Source organism: Ceratosolen solmsi, unplaced genomic scaffold (assembly GCF_000503995.2).
Source record: "Ceratosolen solmsi marchali unplaced genomic scaffold, CerSol_1.0 scaffold14, whole genome shotgun sequence".
Classification (NCBI taxonomy): Eukaryota; Metazoa; Arthropoda; class Insecta; order Hymenoptera; family Agaonidae; genus Ceratosolen; species Ceratosolen solmsi.
The window spans coordinates 2,237,857-2,254,204 of record NW_011948420.1 but is presented as its reverse complement, the minus strand read 5'-3'; the positions used below and the strand labels follow the sequence as shown (position 1 = coordinate 2,254,204).

Genomic DNA, 16,348 nt, shown 5'->3' with positions numbered 1-16,348 from the left:
TGATAAAGATCTATCATAATATACGCTATAGTAATATATAGTACAGAGTAATATAGACGTATATATTTTTAACTTTATATAATAAATTTATTAAAATGTGTATCTTAGAAACATAATGAATCATGTGTTAAAAAAAATGTAAGAAAATATTTGTTCTACTCATTTTCAAAAAGGGAGTGCCGAAATGTATTTACAGTCGAAGGTCTCTTTTCTCTCTATACTTTCTTTTTTAACTGGTTCATACTCTTTCAATAAATTTTTTTTTCTTCTCAGTTTTATCATAATCAGTATCATATATTAGTACCATGTTTATAATAACTTAAAATCTTCAGTTTAACTTAATGAAAATAAAATTAGAAGAATAGAGAAGTAACATTCAAAAGTTTAGTAATCGTTTTACAACTGCAATTGCAAGAGGATTAAGTTATTACTTACTTAAAATATAAAAAAATATTTATATTAATCTTCATGATATTATTTTTAATTTATTTGAAATTTTGTATCCAGAAAATTATAAAAATAAAAAGTATATTTACAATATGAATTCTCTATATAATGTATACAAAGGATATAAATTTAAAAACATTTTTGTTGATATTTAATTTTTAAGTATACTTATAAATCTTTTGAGAAATTTTAATGACTATTTATAAGTGAAATATAGCTGGAATGCCAACATTTATTGTAATTTAGTACAATCTAATTTTCAAGTATGCATGTGCTAACTCTTGCCTTTCATGGTTTGTAAACTTAAAATCATTTATTCAGTATTCAAATAATACTGATTTAAAATTTAAATATTATTTTAATTATTTTATTACAATTTATGTTTTTCTTGAAATGCAATTGTTGATCTTATATAGATCGCTAAAAATAAAAATTTATATAAAAATATTTAAAATAATATTCAATATATTTTTAAAATCTTTGCATTAAATTCAGTATTAATTTATTTTAAAAACTACTATAAAAAAATTTAAGCTTTATTTTATAATGAAAATAAAAAAATGTTATTTACTTATTTATTTCATCATATTTTATATACTTTTTAATAAAAATTATATTCTGATAAAATCTATATCTTGTATGGAAAATAAACTCATAATTTATATAGCTTTATACATGAAAAATTATTTTTATAACATCTATATTAAAACATGTTAATATAAATTCGTTCATTAAATTATAAGGTATTTTATAATTATGAAAGTGAAATATATAATATAAAATTTCAAATATAATATCTAAGTTTAATAAAGACAAAATAAACTTTAAATATATTCTTATATAAATTACTTATTATAAAATATAAATAAATTTCTCGTAACAATTAACATTAACCTTAATTCTAAATCTTCAGGAAATTCTACTCCAAATTAAACCAATTGCATTATCTTTCTTTTACTATAATAATTTATTAATATTAGTTCTAATTTAATTAATTTTTTTATTTGTTAGTAACTGATTTCAATTATTATAATATTTACATTCTTTACAACACATGTGAAATACAAAAATTTTATATTCCTACAAAATTTATTTTACTTATAAATAATACATAAATTATTACTTTTTATTGTGCCGTAGTAATTACAATTGTTCTAAATATACTAAAAAATTAAATATAAAATAGAATTTTTAAAAAACTATAATACAAAATAGAAACTGTAATTAAATATTAATTTTCAATAATAAATTTTCAAAAATACATTCGCATGTATTTATTACAAAATATGTCGTAAAAAGTTTAACTATATATTTAAAAAATTGATAAAAATATTGAACTAATTGATTTCTATTATTACTAAAAATATTGAAGTTTTGTTAATTCAATCAAATTTTAAATTTAAGTATTGTTTTACTTATTTTGAACTTTAAATAAGAAATATTATTACGTTACGTTTTGCATATTTGGTACAAATATTAATTATTATAACATATATATTTGATTAAAAACATTATTAAATGATCTGTTAATTAAATATTTGGAGTAATGTTTTAAATGAAGTATTACTGTATTAATATATTCGAATAATTATATTATAAACAAAATCTTTTAAATGTAATCTGTTCTATGAAATACAACCAGCAACTAAATTATATGTATATATTACAACTAAAAGATTTAATTTAACATTTCAAATTAATTATAATATTTATCATTTAAATGTTTCTCTATTAATCAATTTGTATAATAAAATTTAACTAATTTATATATATGAATTTCTTTATTTATATATACTTACTTTTACACTTCATCTAACAATGAATCATTAAAAAATGCAATGTTATAAATAAAGAAATTTCGACTAACACATTTATATTTTAAGTTGAAGAGGAGCAAAGAATGGAAGACGACAGCGTCTGCGCACCGAGGCATTTATGTACGTGAGAAAATATATAGAGAAACACCGAAGCAAGTTCGAGCTTGCAAGCAGTCTCATGTGCCTTAAGCTCGACATACGTTGTAATCGGGTTGTCGTACATACCTGCGACAAGTTACCGGACATAAATCGTTCAATTTTTTTTTAACAAACTAACTTTAATTGTTTATTATAAAACTTCTAATTAGCTTTAATATTAATCATTTCGAATTCAGTAGATATTTCGTGATCATACTGAAGTATTTATTATATTCTTTCAATATTAAACAACGTTGCCGATTAAAATTACATTAAAAAGTTCAGTTATAAATTCATGTTTGAATGTGTACAATTATAGGATTCGAATACTTTATAAATTGTCGAAAATTGGTGAAAAATATAATTGAATTTAAAAATATTAAGATGCACAATGAATAAGTAAATAAATCGGATGCAAAACTGTAAGCTCAATGAATGATGTTTTAAGCTGAAAAGATGTAATACGCTTTGTAGTACCACACAACTTAAAAATTTTAATATTCTTGGTTAGTTGATTTTATTAACTTCATTTACTTGTATTGAAAAATATTCTTATTAAACTCCAAATAAATATTTCATTGGTAGTTTAAATTCCAAACATAATTTATTTGTCAACTTATACTCAATTAACAGTACATATATATGTACAATTTAATAAAACTAAATATAATGCATGTTTACAATAAAATTTATTAATTATATAATTTCAAAGTAAATGAAATTCCTTTTATTTTTCAAAATTTATATGCAAGTGCACATTATTTACATACATAAAAATATGAATATGTTACAAATTGTATATTATTTTGTTATATTTTTATTCAACTAATATTTAAAAAATATACATGAACATATTTTTAGTTATAATTTTATTAAACTAAAAACATAGAGTGAACATTATTTTATAATCATTTAATAAATATACTCGATCTGATTTTGAATTTCATATGGAATAAATATTTTGATAACAAACCTTGTCTATGAATATGAAAATATACTAATATTGTAACACAATTGTTTAAAACACTAATATAATTATACCGAAAATATATATTTTTTATTAGAACTATTTAATAAAATACATTATTTCGTATTTCATTATAGATTTTGTAAATAATTGAATATTTTGATCTGCCTCAATTAACGGAAAAAAAATATTTAATTTGATAAATACATAATTCACTTATTTTTTTATATTTAAATAGCTATAGTTATGGATTTTTTAAAATTTTAATTTATTTATACAACTAAGCAATTATAAAATAGTTAATTGTTGCCTTATATATTATTTTAAAAGCTTTTGATAGAATATTTTTACAGTATATTGATGTTTTAATAAAAGCATTTTTAATAAGAATACCGAAGTAACAAATTTTATAAATAATTACTATAGTTTATGATTATTAATATTATATTATAAGTATTTTAGAAATTGAGATAAAAATTTATCAATATATATATATATATATATATTATGAAAGACAAAATATTATATTAATTTTTCAAATACTTAAAATATTAGTTAAGCATAATTGGTTTATCATAAAATGTTTTAATATTGATTCAACAAAGTTAAATTAGCAATACTATTTTACATTAATTTTTCAGAACATATATAAAATTCTTGTGGTTTAGATATTGAACATAAAGTAAGTGTTAAAATTAATTTTTACTTTGTTCAATTTTTATTAATCATTATAATATATAATATATTATAATATATTATTATAATATAATAAATTATAATATATTAGTAATTAAAAATAATGAAAAGTCACATATAAAAAATAACTATAGAAAAAACAATCCTCTTTAATTAAATGATGTATACAATAATAACAATTATTATTATAACAATTATTATAACAAAAAAAAATAATAATAATAAACTTTAAACGCTACTATATACTTTATATTAAGTAAAAGTAGATTCAGAATAAAATTAAGATGTTAATATTTCATTTCAAACATAAAAATCACTCATTATATAGATCACCTCTTGATCAGAGTAGCTATCTTCTAATAATATCCAAGGCCTTGATAATCTCCAAAAATGAGCAGCGGGGGTGATACGTTAAGCGCCAATCCTACTGAGAAAGAGAAAAAAGATGCTCTATATGAGAATCGCGAGCGCAAGAAGATCGTTCGCATAATCACCGTGACAGCTTACATGTTCTCTGTTTCATTCGTTGGAATCGTTCTTAGTGCCTACTACATTTTCCTTTGGCATCCCCCAAATCCCCGAATGATGCATGCCCAAGCGATGAGCGTGCAGTCGGATGGAGAAATAGACTTCCTGGTTGAAACGTCTGCTGTTCCAAATAGATTATCACGACTGGCAAATCTTGCGGAAAATGATTCAACAATCAATGTATTTAGTGCACAACTTGACAATGAGAAAATCAAGACGCGCCGGGAAATCATAAAAAACGTGAATGCCGTACTCAGAGCAAACTTCGAGAAAGCCAAATACAGTGAATCTTCACTACAGGGAGCTGACCACATGTAAGTAATTAGAATTTATATAATAAATAATTATAATTGGAAAAAAAATTTAGACGAAACTTTCCGAACTCTTTTAGCATTACATATTAAAACAGTAATTCATAATTAAATACATAACAGTGGTCATAAATTTAATTTCTGAACCATTTAAAATTATACATAATTTAAAAACATAAAATATTCCACATACTTATATTTAAATTTTATGTTCTTGTATGTATATCATTTTAAACGATTGATATTTGATCAATATCAAAATTTGAAGCTATATTAAGAAAGTTCAATTTTTCTAAATTATTACAAATGTAATGATTCAACATAATTATTAATGTCATTTGTTATTAATATATTTATTAAATTAATCTAAGAACATATTAATAAAAGATGTAAAATATTCTACGTTCTGCATATTTCTTAAAAAATATCAATACAGTTATTAAATAAAAATTAATGTTAGTAATTTAACAAATAAAATCTTACACATTAAAATATGTAGGTTCGAAACATTTTGATGTATGCGTATTTATTAGACATATCATATATGACTCGTCCGTAATTTCATGTTTACAATTTCGTAAGACTACTTTATATTTCAAATAATTTGTTAAAATATTTTTTTAGAATTACTGTATTTTATTGTTACACTTTATGTTTATCTTTACATTTTATTAAGTGATATCAACAATCAGTTTCATTAATATTTTATAAAATTTATATTATGTTTACTTAAGCACTGTCTAAATTTTACATTAAAATTCCTTATATAAAAAATAAATATTTCATACTACACACTATTTATACGATTTTTATTAATTTTTATTAATATTGCAATATAAATATTCAATTTTTTCAAAATGTATCTATGGAAAGATAAAGATGATTTTATACGTAAACATTAAAAAAACATTTGCCAGTTTGACAAAAATGAATTTAAAAAAGTTTTAGAAAACATATATAGCTAAAAATGTTTTCATAAATATGTAGTTGTAAAATTTATGCAAAAAATTTTAATATTATAATACTAAAGAGCATAGAAGGTTAGTAACTTGTTATTTTTTCATCAGAATCAACAATACTATGTTCGTACTGCACAATAATAAGGAGAATTCTGTATTTAACAATGATACATTATTCGGGATATCTAAAATCGGGGAAATTTTGAAAATGTCTACTGAAAAATCGTCGACGAATAACACTATATCGACATCAACTTCGACAATGGCTTCATCAACGAGGAGAACAAAGAATCCCGGAAAAAAGCAGCATCAGACGCCCTTCGCATTGAAGCACTTGGAAGTGCCGATAAAGCAGAATGAATCGAGAAGACGGTCAACTCATTTAATTACAACTTCATCCACAAATAAAATGTTACCAACTACTTCAAACATTAGAGGTCTGTAAATTTTTTGTATATTATTGTATATATTTATATTTTTAAAATATAAATACCATAACGTATATTAGAGATTTAAAAAATATTGAGGAATTTTTCAAAATCAATCACATATTTATAATATAATATATTTATAATCTATCCGATTTGCCAATAAATGATTATTTCATAAACAAATTTTATTTATTGATACTATTTAAATTTGAATTATCTACATATTATTAGTTTTGAAGAACGTATATGTTGGATTTAAAATATATTTTTATTTACTTTGCTTCCTCGTTGTTTGTTAAAAAAATATTATAATAAAAACAATAATAAATTAAACATCAATAATACAAATGCTTTATAGTAAAGAAATATTGATATAACATTTGATTTCTAAATAATTGATTTTATGTATCCTGAAATTGATATCTTGAAATTATAATTATACTACTCTTTTTAAAACTTATATCAAACAAAATTTCTAATAAAAATTAATGTTATTGTTTTTATTAAAAAATAATAATGTTAATAAGAAATTAAAAATTTGGTTAATTCAATGATTTTTAATAATTATTAACAGAAATATTGATATTCGTATAAAAATATTAACTTACATACATCGAAAATTATTTATAAAAAAAAACAGAAAATGATTGACTATCATTTTAAAATTTATTAGTTTATAAAAATTAAGAATTACAGAACGTGAGTGCATTAATAAATTGCACTAAAAATATAAAATTACTAAATTAAAGTAACACAAAAAGAAAATATTTACATGTAATTGGGCATAAAAAAGCAGCTTTCAAGAATGTGTAAGATGTAATAAAATGATTGTATAGACAATGATTATATAGTAAAATGATTTTAAGAGGTTAAATTAATTTCATATTTAAATATTTAAATGTAGGTTTAAGAAACAATAAAACAAAGGAATCAGTACCACAGTTTCACATCATATGATTTATAATAATATTGTAGTATAATAGAATAATTATGTATTTAATATCATAGAAATTGACTTTGAATCCAATCAATTGAAAGAATTATATTAAAATACTTGAGAAAAAGTTTGAAAAACATTATAAGTTGTTTTTTTTTATTATAAGTGTATTTGAATCAAAATTGTAAAATAAACAAATAATATAGAAGTTTAAAAGTTTTTTATCACATCATTTATAAATAAGAATTTAAATGTTAAAAATAATGTGAATAAGTATATGGATTAATAGTATTTTATTATTGGTATAAAAAATATTATTTAAATTTTGGCATACTAATAATAAATAGATCAAACAGGTTGTATGTCCATAAATAGTGATCGATGAATGTTTATTGAATAATTGTTAGTTACTATGCAATAGCGTCCATTCGCCATTAGAGTAAAATAAAATATTCTAAAGAACATGCAGTAAGAAACAGAGAGCATAGAATGATCGAGAATGTACAAGGTTGGAAAGATAATAATCAAAGCCATAGAAATGGTAGAGGAACTGGTTGATAGTAGACCAATTATACGACGGAGAATTCGCGTAATAAACGGGGCAGGGTCGTGAACGAGCGAGTACCGCGAATCGGGGCTTCTCCCAGAAATGTTATATAATCATCGTCTATATTTGTCATATATCAAGCACACTTGTCCTTAAGTCTATTACAAATAATTTCAAACGTATTAACGCCACCCAATTCTGTCTTCTATTCTCACTTTTTCAAAACTTGCCCTTAAATTTCATTACATTCTTTTGACGGATATTTGTGTCAATCAAGTAAACTTAGTTAATAAACTGTTATTATATTTATTTGGTGCCATTATTATTAAATTATTTATGTCATTGAAATTTCTATTTTAACTATATTCGTTTATCAATTAAAAGAAATTTACTACAAATGCAGCAATAAATATTTGTATTATAAATATAAATTCGTTAAATTTCTAAACAATTATATTAAGGTATTCGAATTACATTCATAAAAATTTTATAAATAGCCAGACGAAAAAATTAAATATTTAAAAATATTTGAAAATGATGATTTACAATTCAATATCTAATAATAATATCGTATTATAAATTTAGAAAAACTTAAATTATTATTTAATCCATAATTAAATAAAATTGTAGGATGAAGAATAAAAAAAAATACTATGAGGATAGTTTTTATCATTTACAGCGACTATTGCGCCTAGCTAAAATAAATAATGCTATTATAAAAATTAATAAAATAAAAAAAATTTTATTTTTAATAAAATAAATAAGATCGTGTTTTTTTTTCACGCTGTAGTTCGTAAAAAATATTACGAATACTATCGATTTGTAGAATTATTACAAACGAAAATCTCACATATTATGCATATTTAACTTTTCATTTAAATAGTATATTGCTGCATAAATTAAGAGAAATAAAAATTAAAAATTGAAACTTATATCTAATAAAATTAATTACGTTCCAAACTTATTTGATAAGTTTGATTTCGAAAAACAATATGTGTAAGTTAAAGTCTAACGTTCCATAAACAAGGGCGCAGTAATCCTATTTCCGAGTCTTAGCTCAGCACTTACAACATTAGTACAAAAAATTTTAGAAACTTTATTTGCATTGTATTTAGAAATATTAGGCACAATATCGATGTACGAAAAATATATTTAATAATAAATAGATTATTTATATAATTAATTAATTGTGTATTGAAAAATGTAAGTAAAAAGCTTAAAACGTCTTAAGTTTTTGGCTAATTCTACGAAATTTTTTAATTTTTAAAAAATGTTAATTTAATAATTGATGTTTTTAAAATAATATATTTTAATTGAAAGTCTATTTCTATTATTATAAGTACATAAGAAATACATAAAAATTTTCAAATAAACATAATTTTTATTTAAAATAAACAATTATAGATTAAATAACATTTTATTAGAAATATTTCAAAAAGCTAAACAGAATTAATTTGAAAATTAAAAATTAAATAAATAAATAAGAAAGAAATTAATATGGTAGAAACTTATAAAATATGTATATTTCAGAAAAATCTTTGTTTTTATATTATACAAAAAGTAAAAGCTAGAGCAAATCAATTTAAAAACATAAATTAATATATTGTATATAGTTAAAAATATTAATATTTATTATTAATTACTAATTAATATTTTAAAAATTAAGAACAAAATATTTATATTTTGAAATCTTCAAATTAATCATATCAGTACTCTATAGGATTTAAAATATAAAATTTCACTACATAAAATAGATTATGATTAAAATAGAAAATAGTTGGAATTTAAAATTTTTTTTATTTATAAAATATGTTAAAAAATTCCTAAAAATTAAAAAATTTTAATCAGCTTATTAGATTTTAATTCCTATATTATATTAGTTTCTTTCAATTTCAATTATATTTTATTTTAATATATTTATATATAAAGAAACATGCATATCTTGAAAATATTGTTTGAAAATTATTTTAAATCAATGTCGGAGAATTTTTTAAAATTTCAGCTATTTTCTATTCAAGTAACAAAAATAAATATTATTAGATAGTACAATTTGTTTGAACAATTTAATTATTGTTTCTATTCAAACTCGATTTAAAATTATGACTTGCTAATAGTCTAAATATAGGGTACTAATTCAATATAATTTTTATAAACATTCAGTATAAATAATTCCCATTATATAGAAAAACTTACATTTATAAATATTTATAATTTAAATAAAATTCATTAAATTACCCCAATATAATTGCTATAAAAATATAGTGAAAGTAAAGAAAAATATTCATACATCCTATTTAAAGTAATGAAAATGTAAATATTTTTTTAATAGAACAAATAATTATTTACTGATGAGAATCTATAAGTTTATATATATATTTAAATTCTTCGTTTGCTAATAATTGATAATATATATTATTTATAATAAAAGAAATATTTTAATTAAGGTTAGTAATTGATACTGCAGAATGAAGCATGTAGAAATCGTAATTAATAAAAAAGATGTATTCAATTAAATTACAGATAGCGCTGTTTCTAGATGCAGAATAATAAAGTACTAGACATACGTATAGAAATAAAATGTGCATATGTAGGTACATATGTACACACACGCATATATATATATATATATATATATATATATATATAGATAGAGAGAGAGAGAGAGAGCGAGAGAGAACTATAGAGAGTATATATAAGAGTATATAGAGAGTATATATATAATATAGAGAGAATATATTGAATATATTTTAATTTCATAAGATTTAATGAATTATTTAAATATTTTATTTATACATACATAATATAAACATTAATGAATAAGAATATATATTACTTTAATTTTAATATGAAATAAAAAGCTTAAATTACCAAATCTTATGCATACACATTAAATAAATAATTATACCAATATAATAAAAATATAATAATTACTATAAAATTTATTAAATAATCTTAATTATGATTTGATTTGAATTACTATTTGGCAATGACATTGCATTGTGTCGATATATTTGTTAATAGCTAAAACCATATATATTAAAAATAGATCTTTCTGACATAAACTTAATCTTAAAGTCTTTGCTGATTATTTGATTTAATTACATTTATATTTATAATGTACATATAATTATTATTTTTCTTATATTTAAATTTTCTAAATGTGATAGATAATCATCGCAGTGCTGTCTAGTAAAACTAAATTCTACCCTTTTATTTAACATGAATAGATAGCAAAAATATTAATCATAAAATACAATAATACACTTATAATTCTCTTTATAAGGCTATATAATTATAGAAACTAAAAAGAAAATATTTGTACCAATATTTAATTGTTGTTTTCGAAACGAAACTCTACATATTCGAGAGCTGCGCATTGAAATATACAACCTACATGAATTACTGTTCACATCAACCTAACGTATATCGATCCCATGCACTGGGTTCGAAAGCAATCCATAAACATTCGGATGTGTCAAGAATTATTCCTCTCGTCCATACAACCCCAGCGCCATTAAAGCCGGTGATATCATTTTTCTACAAACCAATAAAATAAACTAGTGTTTTTATATACCCTTACCTAAATTTGTTTATTCCCTTCTCATATCTCATTCATTTTTTATAATATAATATTTCATATAAAACAATTTCATGGAAACAAATTTTTATATAAGTTTACGTGAATATTCGCATTTATAATAATCTGTAATAATAATTAATAATTAAACTACAAAGTAATCATTCTATGTTTAACTCTATTTATTAATGGTCATATGAAACATTGATTTTTTACAATAAAAATAATATTTTAATTCAATATATTTAAGATATTAAATTAAAACTTTCAATTATTAAAATTTCAACTATATGTATGATATTACATATAATTAAATATATAATATATAATATAATTATATAATAATATACAAATAATAAATGTAATTAAATATAAATTATTAATAAATTAGTAATTATTATTAAATCACTATCATGAATGATGCACAAAGAGACTATTATTTAAGCAAAAATTGATTAAATAAAATGTAATTATAATTACAATTTAACACAATATTTTTGTGAAATTGATTATGAATTAAAAGTCGATTAATTATTTCATTTCATTATTATTTCATTAAAAATAAAGAAAATTACATAAATTAACCTAAATATTTAATTAATACATAATAAATATTGAAAACTATAAAATCTATATATAATTATAAAAATGTTTTATAATGTTTTTAAGAGAATAATATAATATATATTTTTGTATTATCATTATTGATAATGAACGTACATTGCATATATAGTGGATACAAATATAAAATAATAAATAATATATAGTATACATTCCTTATTATATTAAGTGCATTCCTTTACATTCCTTTTTACATTATTTTTATTAATACATAAGTAAAGATATATATAAAAATTATAAAAACCGAATATAAATATAAAATTAAATAATTATGGTACATAATAAAAAAATTTATTATGTAAATATTATTGATTACATTGTATCAGACTCAAAATAAATAAAATATATAAAAAACTATTGGTAAATAACAAAAATTTAATCAATTGAAAACTTTTATAACAAAATTATTTTAAATTTAAAAATACCGCGTTGATTAAGCTTTAAAAGCTTATTTTATTTCTAGCTCATATCCATATTGAAAATTTACGGATCCTGCGCAACTACGAATACGGATTCTGTCTCTCTCTCTCTCTCTCTCTCTCTCTCTCTCTCTCTCTCTCGTGCACTTATTTGCTCATTTACTTTTTCCTTCTTTTACATATGTACGTTTTCTCTTTAGAATTTACAATTCATGCTTCTATCTTCCTCACTCTTTATTGGTGAATGCATATGTACATCAAACAATTGTAACACAACTTTCTCAGTGTGATGACAAAAAAAACATTATTACTGGTATTCCATCTTATTTAAAATTAACTTAAATCTAGACCATCAAGGGAAGCAAGAATTTATTGAGCATTGCTTTGGAAACATGCGCCCATCGCGGGCAATTCTAGTCACGCATGTATCACGAAATCTGGCACAAATTGCAGATCATCGCATCTACTCTTTCTTCTTAGAATTATTATCTTTACTTATTTTACCTTCTGCAATGAAAAAGTGAATGTGATAGATAGGCCTACAAAACATTAAAGGTGTTGGTTTTTTATATTACAGGTAAGAAAGTGTCGTTGTGTGAATTCTAAATTAAGCCCGATCGTATTGGGCAATCCTGGATAATTATGGATGTGCTAAATAAATTTTGCTCAAATATATAAATTCCATTTGAATAAATTAAGACAAGATAACATCACTTAATAATGCTATCAAAATACACTCACTGGATGTAGTTCCAATCACCTTATATACACATTGGTTCGTGCTAAATTTATTGGAATCAATTTCTTATAATTCCTTTATAAGTTTCCGAAAATATTTTAAAAATAATAATAATGATAAATATATTTATTAATCACGATAAATATATGTTAACAATGTTAAAAAAAATAAATACTAGTAAATTAACTTAAATAAATAAGAAGCTACCATTTAAAATTCACTAAATACATAAGATTTTATTATATTTGATCACAATATTTTATATTAAATATATTTTAATACAATTGATTTGATTTAATGATACAGAAATTGATAACGTACTTGATAAAAATTATTTCATGCTTTTCTGTAAGTTAATATTCTACCATGAAAGCTATTTAATATAAAATTTTAATTATTCAATAACAATAAATTATAGAGAAATAATAAAATTTATATATTCATAAATAAAACTATTCAACTTTATAGTAAATTTTTTAATATGAAATGGATATAGAAATATTTCTTAAATTATACTTAAAGTTTCTATATTCTTTGTATTATAACATTTTTAATATAATATAAATATATTTACCCTTCAAAACTTTTCATATACTATGAATAAATGTAAAGAGCTAAATTTATCATTATCTTTTAAGAACTTACAAAATATAGTTAATTATAATAACACAAAATTAAATATAAAGTCAATTTTATATTATTAAATATTCATAATTTAACATAAATACAATTGAAAATTATAAATGAAAAAAAATATCAAAAAATTTTAATTTTTAATAATAGCTATTATTTGCTAATATTTACTGTACATACATGTATTAATTTTATTAAAATTCTCATTTATTAAAAAAAAAATTGTTCAATAACGTAGTCACAACTTAATATATCTTTAGAAGTATTTTCAAAACAATAATTCACAAAAGCAAATTAAATTTTATAGAAGAAACAACTTAGATACAAAACAAATTAGATAATATATAAAATAGATACAATTAATAACAAAGATAACTTGAAATAATTACAAATTTAGGAAGATCAAAATATATGTTTAAATTTATTTCATTTTTTCTACTGTAAATATTGATTTCAAATTACTTAATTCAATAATAAATGTTTGCATTATTTGTGATATCTACATTGTAATTTGGAAATACATCTTTCAGACTTAACATTTAAATAAACGAAAATTAACGAAATCAAATCAGAAAAAAAGTCAGAATCCACGCGACAACGCTCAAATAAAAATGCGTAATATGTAGTCCATAATATAGATACTACATATTTGCATGTGACTGCTGCTGCTAAAAAATCTTAAGATCTACTATGATCAGTTACATTAGTCCAGCAATGCAGCTGCCGCGCAAGATGAGTGCCCACAACGTAATCGCAAGCATAAGTCGCACCCTGGGTACACTCCATGGTGACGAGAAGCCCACAAACGAGGTCAAGTTCGCTGGTGAGGAGAGCAAGGACAAACTATACGAACCCAAGCACAAGCAAAAGCTCGTACGTGTTCTCACTGTAGTCGCCTACATCATCTCTGTCAGCCTTGCAGCTATAGTCTTATCGCTCTATTATATGTACATATGGGATCCTTCGGATAATCAGCACTACATTGCCAAACAGCGGATTAATGTCTCTATTGCCAGCAACGCTGCGAAAATGGTTTGCCCCGACATAAGCCTAACCGAGACTGACGAGTCGAAGACATCAACCGCGAACCGTTTGCACGGTAAATTCGGATATTTGACCGTCTTATGAGATATTGCAATATAAAAACATCACTCTTTTTGACGTACTGAGAAATGATCGAACCTACTTTGGATATATAATAAACATATATTAAGCCATTGACAGTCAATTTTAATACTCAAATTCTTTAGGTATGTTTGGTTAATTATATGTAAATGAATTTTGCTTATAAACAACGTTTAATGAAAATTTTCGAATATAATTTTAAGAATAAAATTTTCATAATATTACTATATTATATTATAAATAAAAATATTTTTAAAATATTTTAACAGTTATTGATATTCAACAGTTAACGATGGGCAACACATCTGCATAAATCAAGTATAACGTTTGAAACTATATATCAAATTTCCAAAGTATTTTCGATCGATCTATAAACTAAATATTAAAAAATTGTTAGCCATTCTTCTAATTAAATAATGTTTAATTAAATTATGATCTTTTTCAATATTTTCATATTTCTTCATTAATAATTTAAGCGTACGAATATTTGAAAATATTACAATTAGTGACGATTATGAAATAATAACTACAACATAATTTTACATTTTAATATTACAAAAATATTTAAATTATATTAGAATATATTTATATTACTGATATAGATAAAGTATAGAATTCGCTAAAGTAAAGTTTTTTTAATAATTTTCCATTTACTTATTTTATTCTTTATTTTCGAAACATTTAATCTTAATGTGTGCGTATAATCTTGAAATATTTTTGTATTTTTATTTTTTAACTATATTCGATAAATATAAAAAATATAAAATAAATGTTAAAATAATTATATGAAACAGTTGAAAAGTAAAATATGTGATAATGTGTGATGAAAATGTATGAACAGACTAACTAATTCAAACGCATAAACATTTCATTCCACATAATTAAATATATAACTGATATAATCTATCTATTAGAACATATTTAAAAATTAGAAGTAGTAATTTTTTAAGATAGTATAAAAAAGAATGAGCGGTAGGTTCGAAATTTAGTTTTAAAGAAAATTCTATTACTAATTTTATTGAATATAAAATATATTATAAAAATACTGTTTTAAAAAGTAAAATGATTGATTTTCATCACATTCATTTTTATGCTATTTTAATAGCTCCTCTTATATTTATTTTCAAAATTAATTTTTCTACGTAAAAAAAAGAAAGAATTAATATTATTATTAGTAATTTGAAAAAATTAAAGTCTATAAAAACAATTAGAATTAAAAATTTACTTGGTGAAAAAAAGATTTAATTTATGAATTGTTTAAACATTACTTAATTTTGTATATATACAAAAACATACAAACACTTCTATTTAAAAGAAATTAAAAATCAAACATTAATCCTATATTTAAATATACACACAAATAATATTTTTTTAACAAAATCAACTATAATATTCTCTTATAATAAATGAAAAAAAAACTTTTCAGGACATATTTTTACAAGTACACAAGAGTTTG

General features: G+C 21.1%; 2 protein-coding genes across 2 annotated transcripts; both read left to right on the top strand.

Moving 5' to 3' along the window:
- Positions 1–2,688: 2,688 nt before the first annotated feature.
- Positions 2,689–4,911, top strand: LOC105361139 (uncharacterized). Its single transcript, XM_011498246.1, has 2 exons — positions 2,689–2,908; positions 4,394–4,911. The coding sequence occupies exon 2, from the start codon at positions 4,456–4,458 to the stop codon at positions 4,909–4,911; it is 456 nt and encodes a 151-aa protein (XP_011496548.1). The 5' UTR covers positions 2,689–2,908; positions 4,394–4,455.
- Positions 4,912–12,548: 7,637 nt separating this feature from the next.
- On the top strand, positions 12,549–14,895 carry LOC105361138 (uncharacterized). The gene is made up of 3 exons (XM_011498245.1): positions 12,549–12,972; positions 14,298–14,640; positions 14,743–14,895. The coding sequence occupies exons 2-3, from the start codon at positions 14,458–14,460 to the stop codon at positions 14,893–14,895; spliced, it is 336 nt and encodes a 111-aa protein (XP_011496547.1). The 5' UTR covers positions 12,549–12,972; positions 14,298–14,457.
- Positions 14,896–16,348: the final 1,453 nt, after the last annotated feature.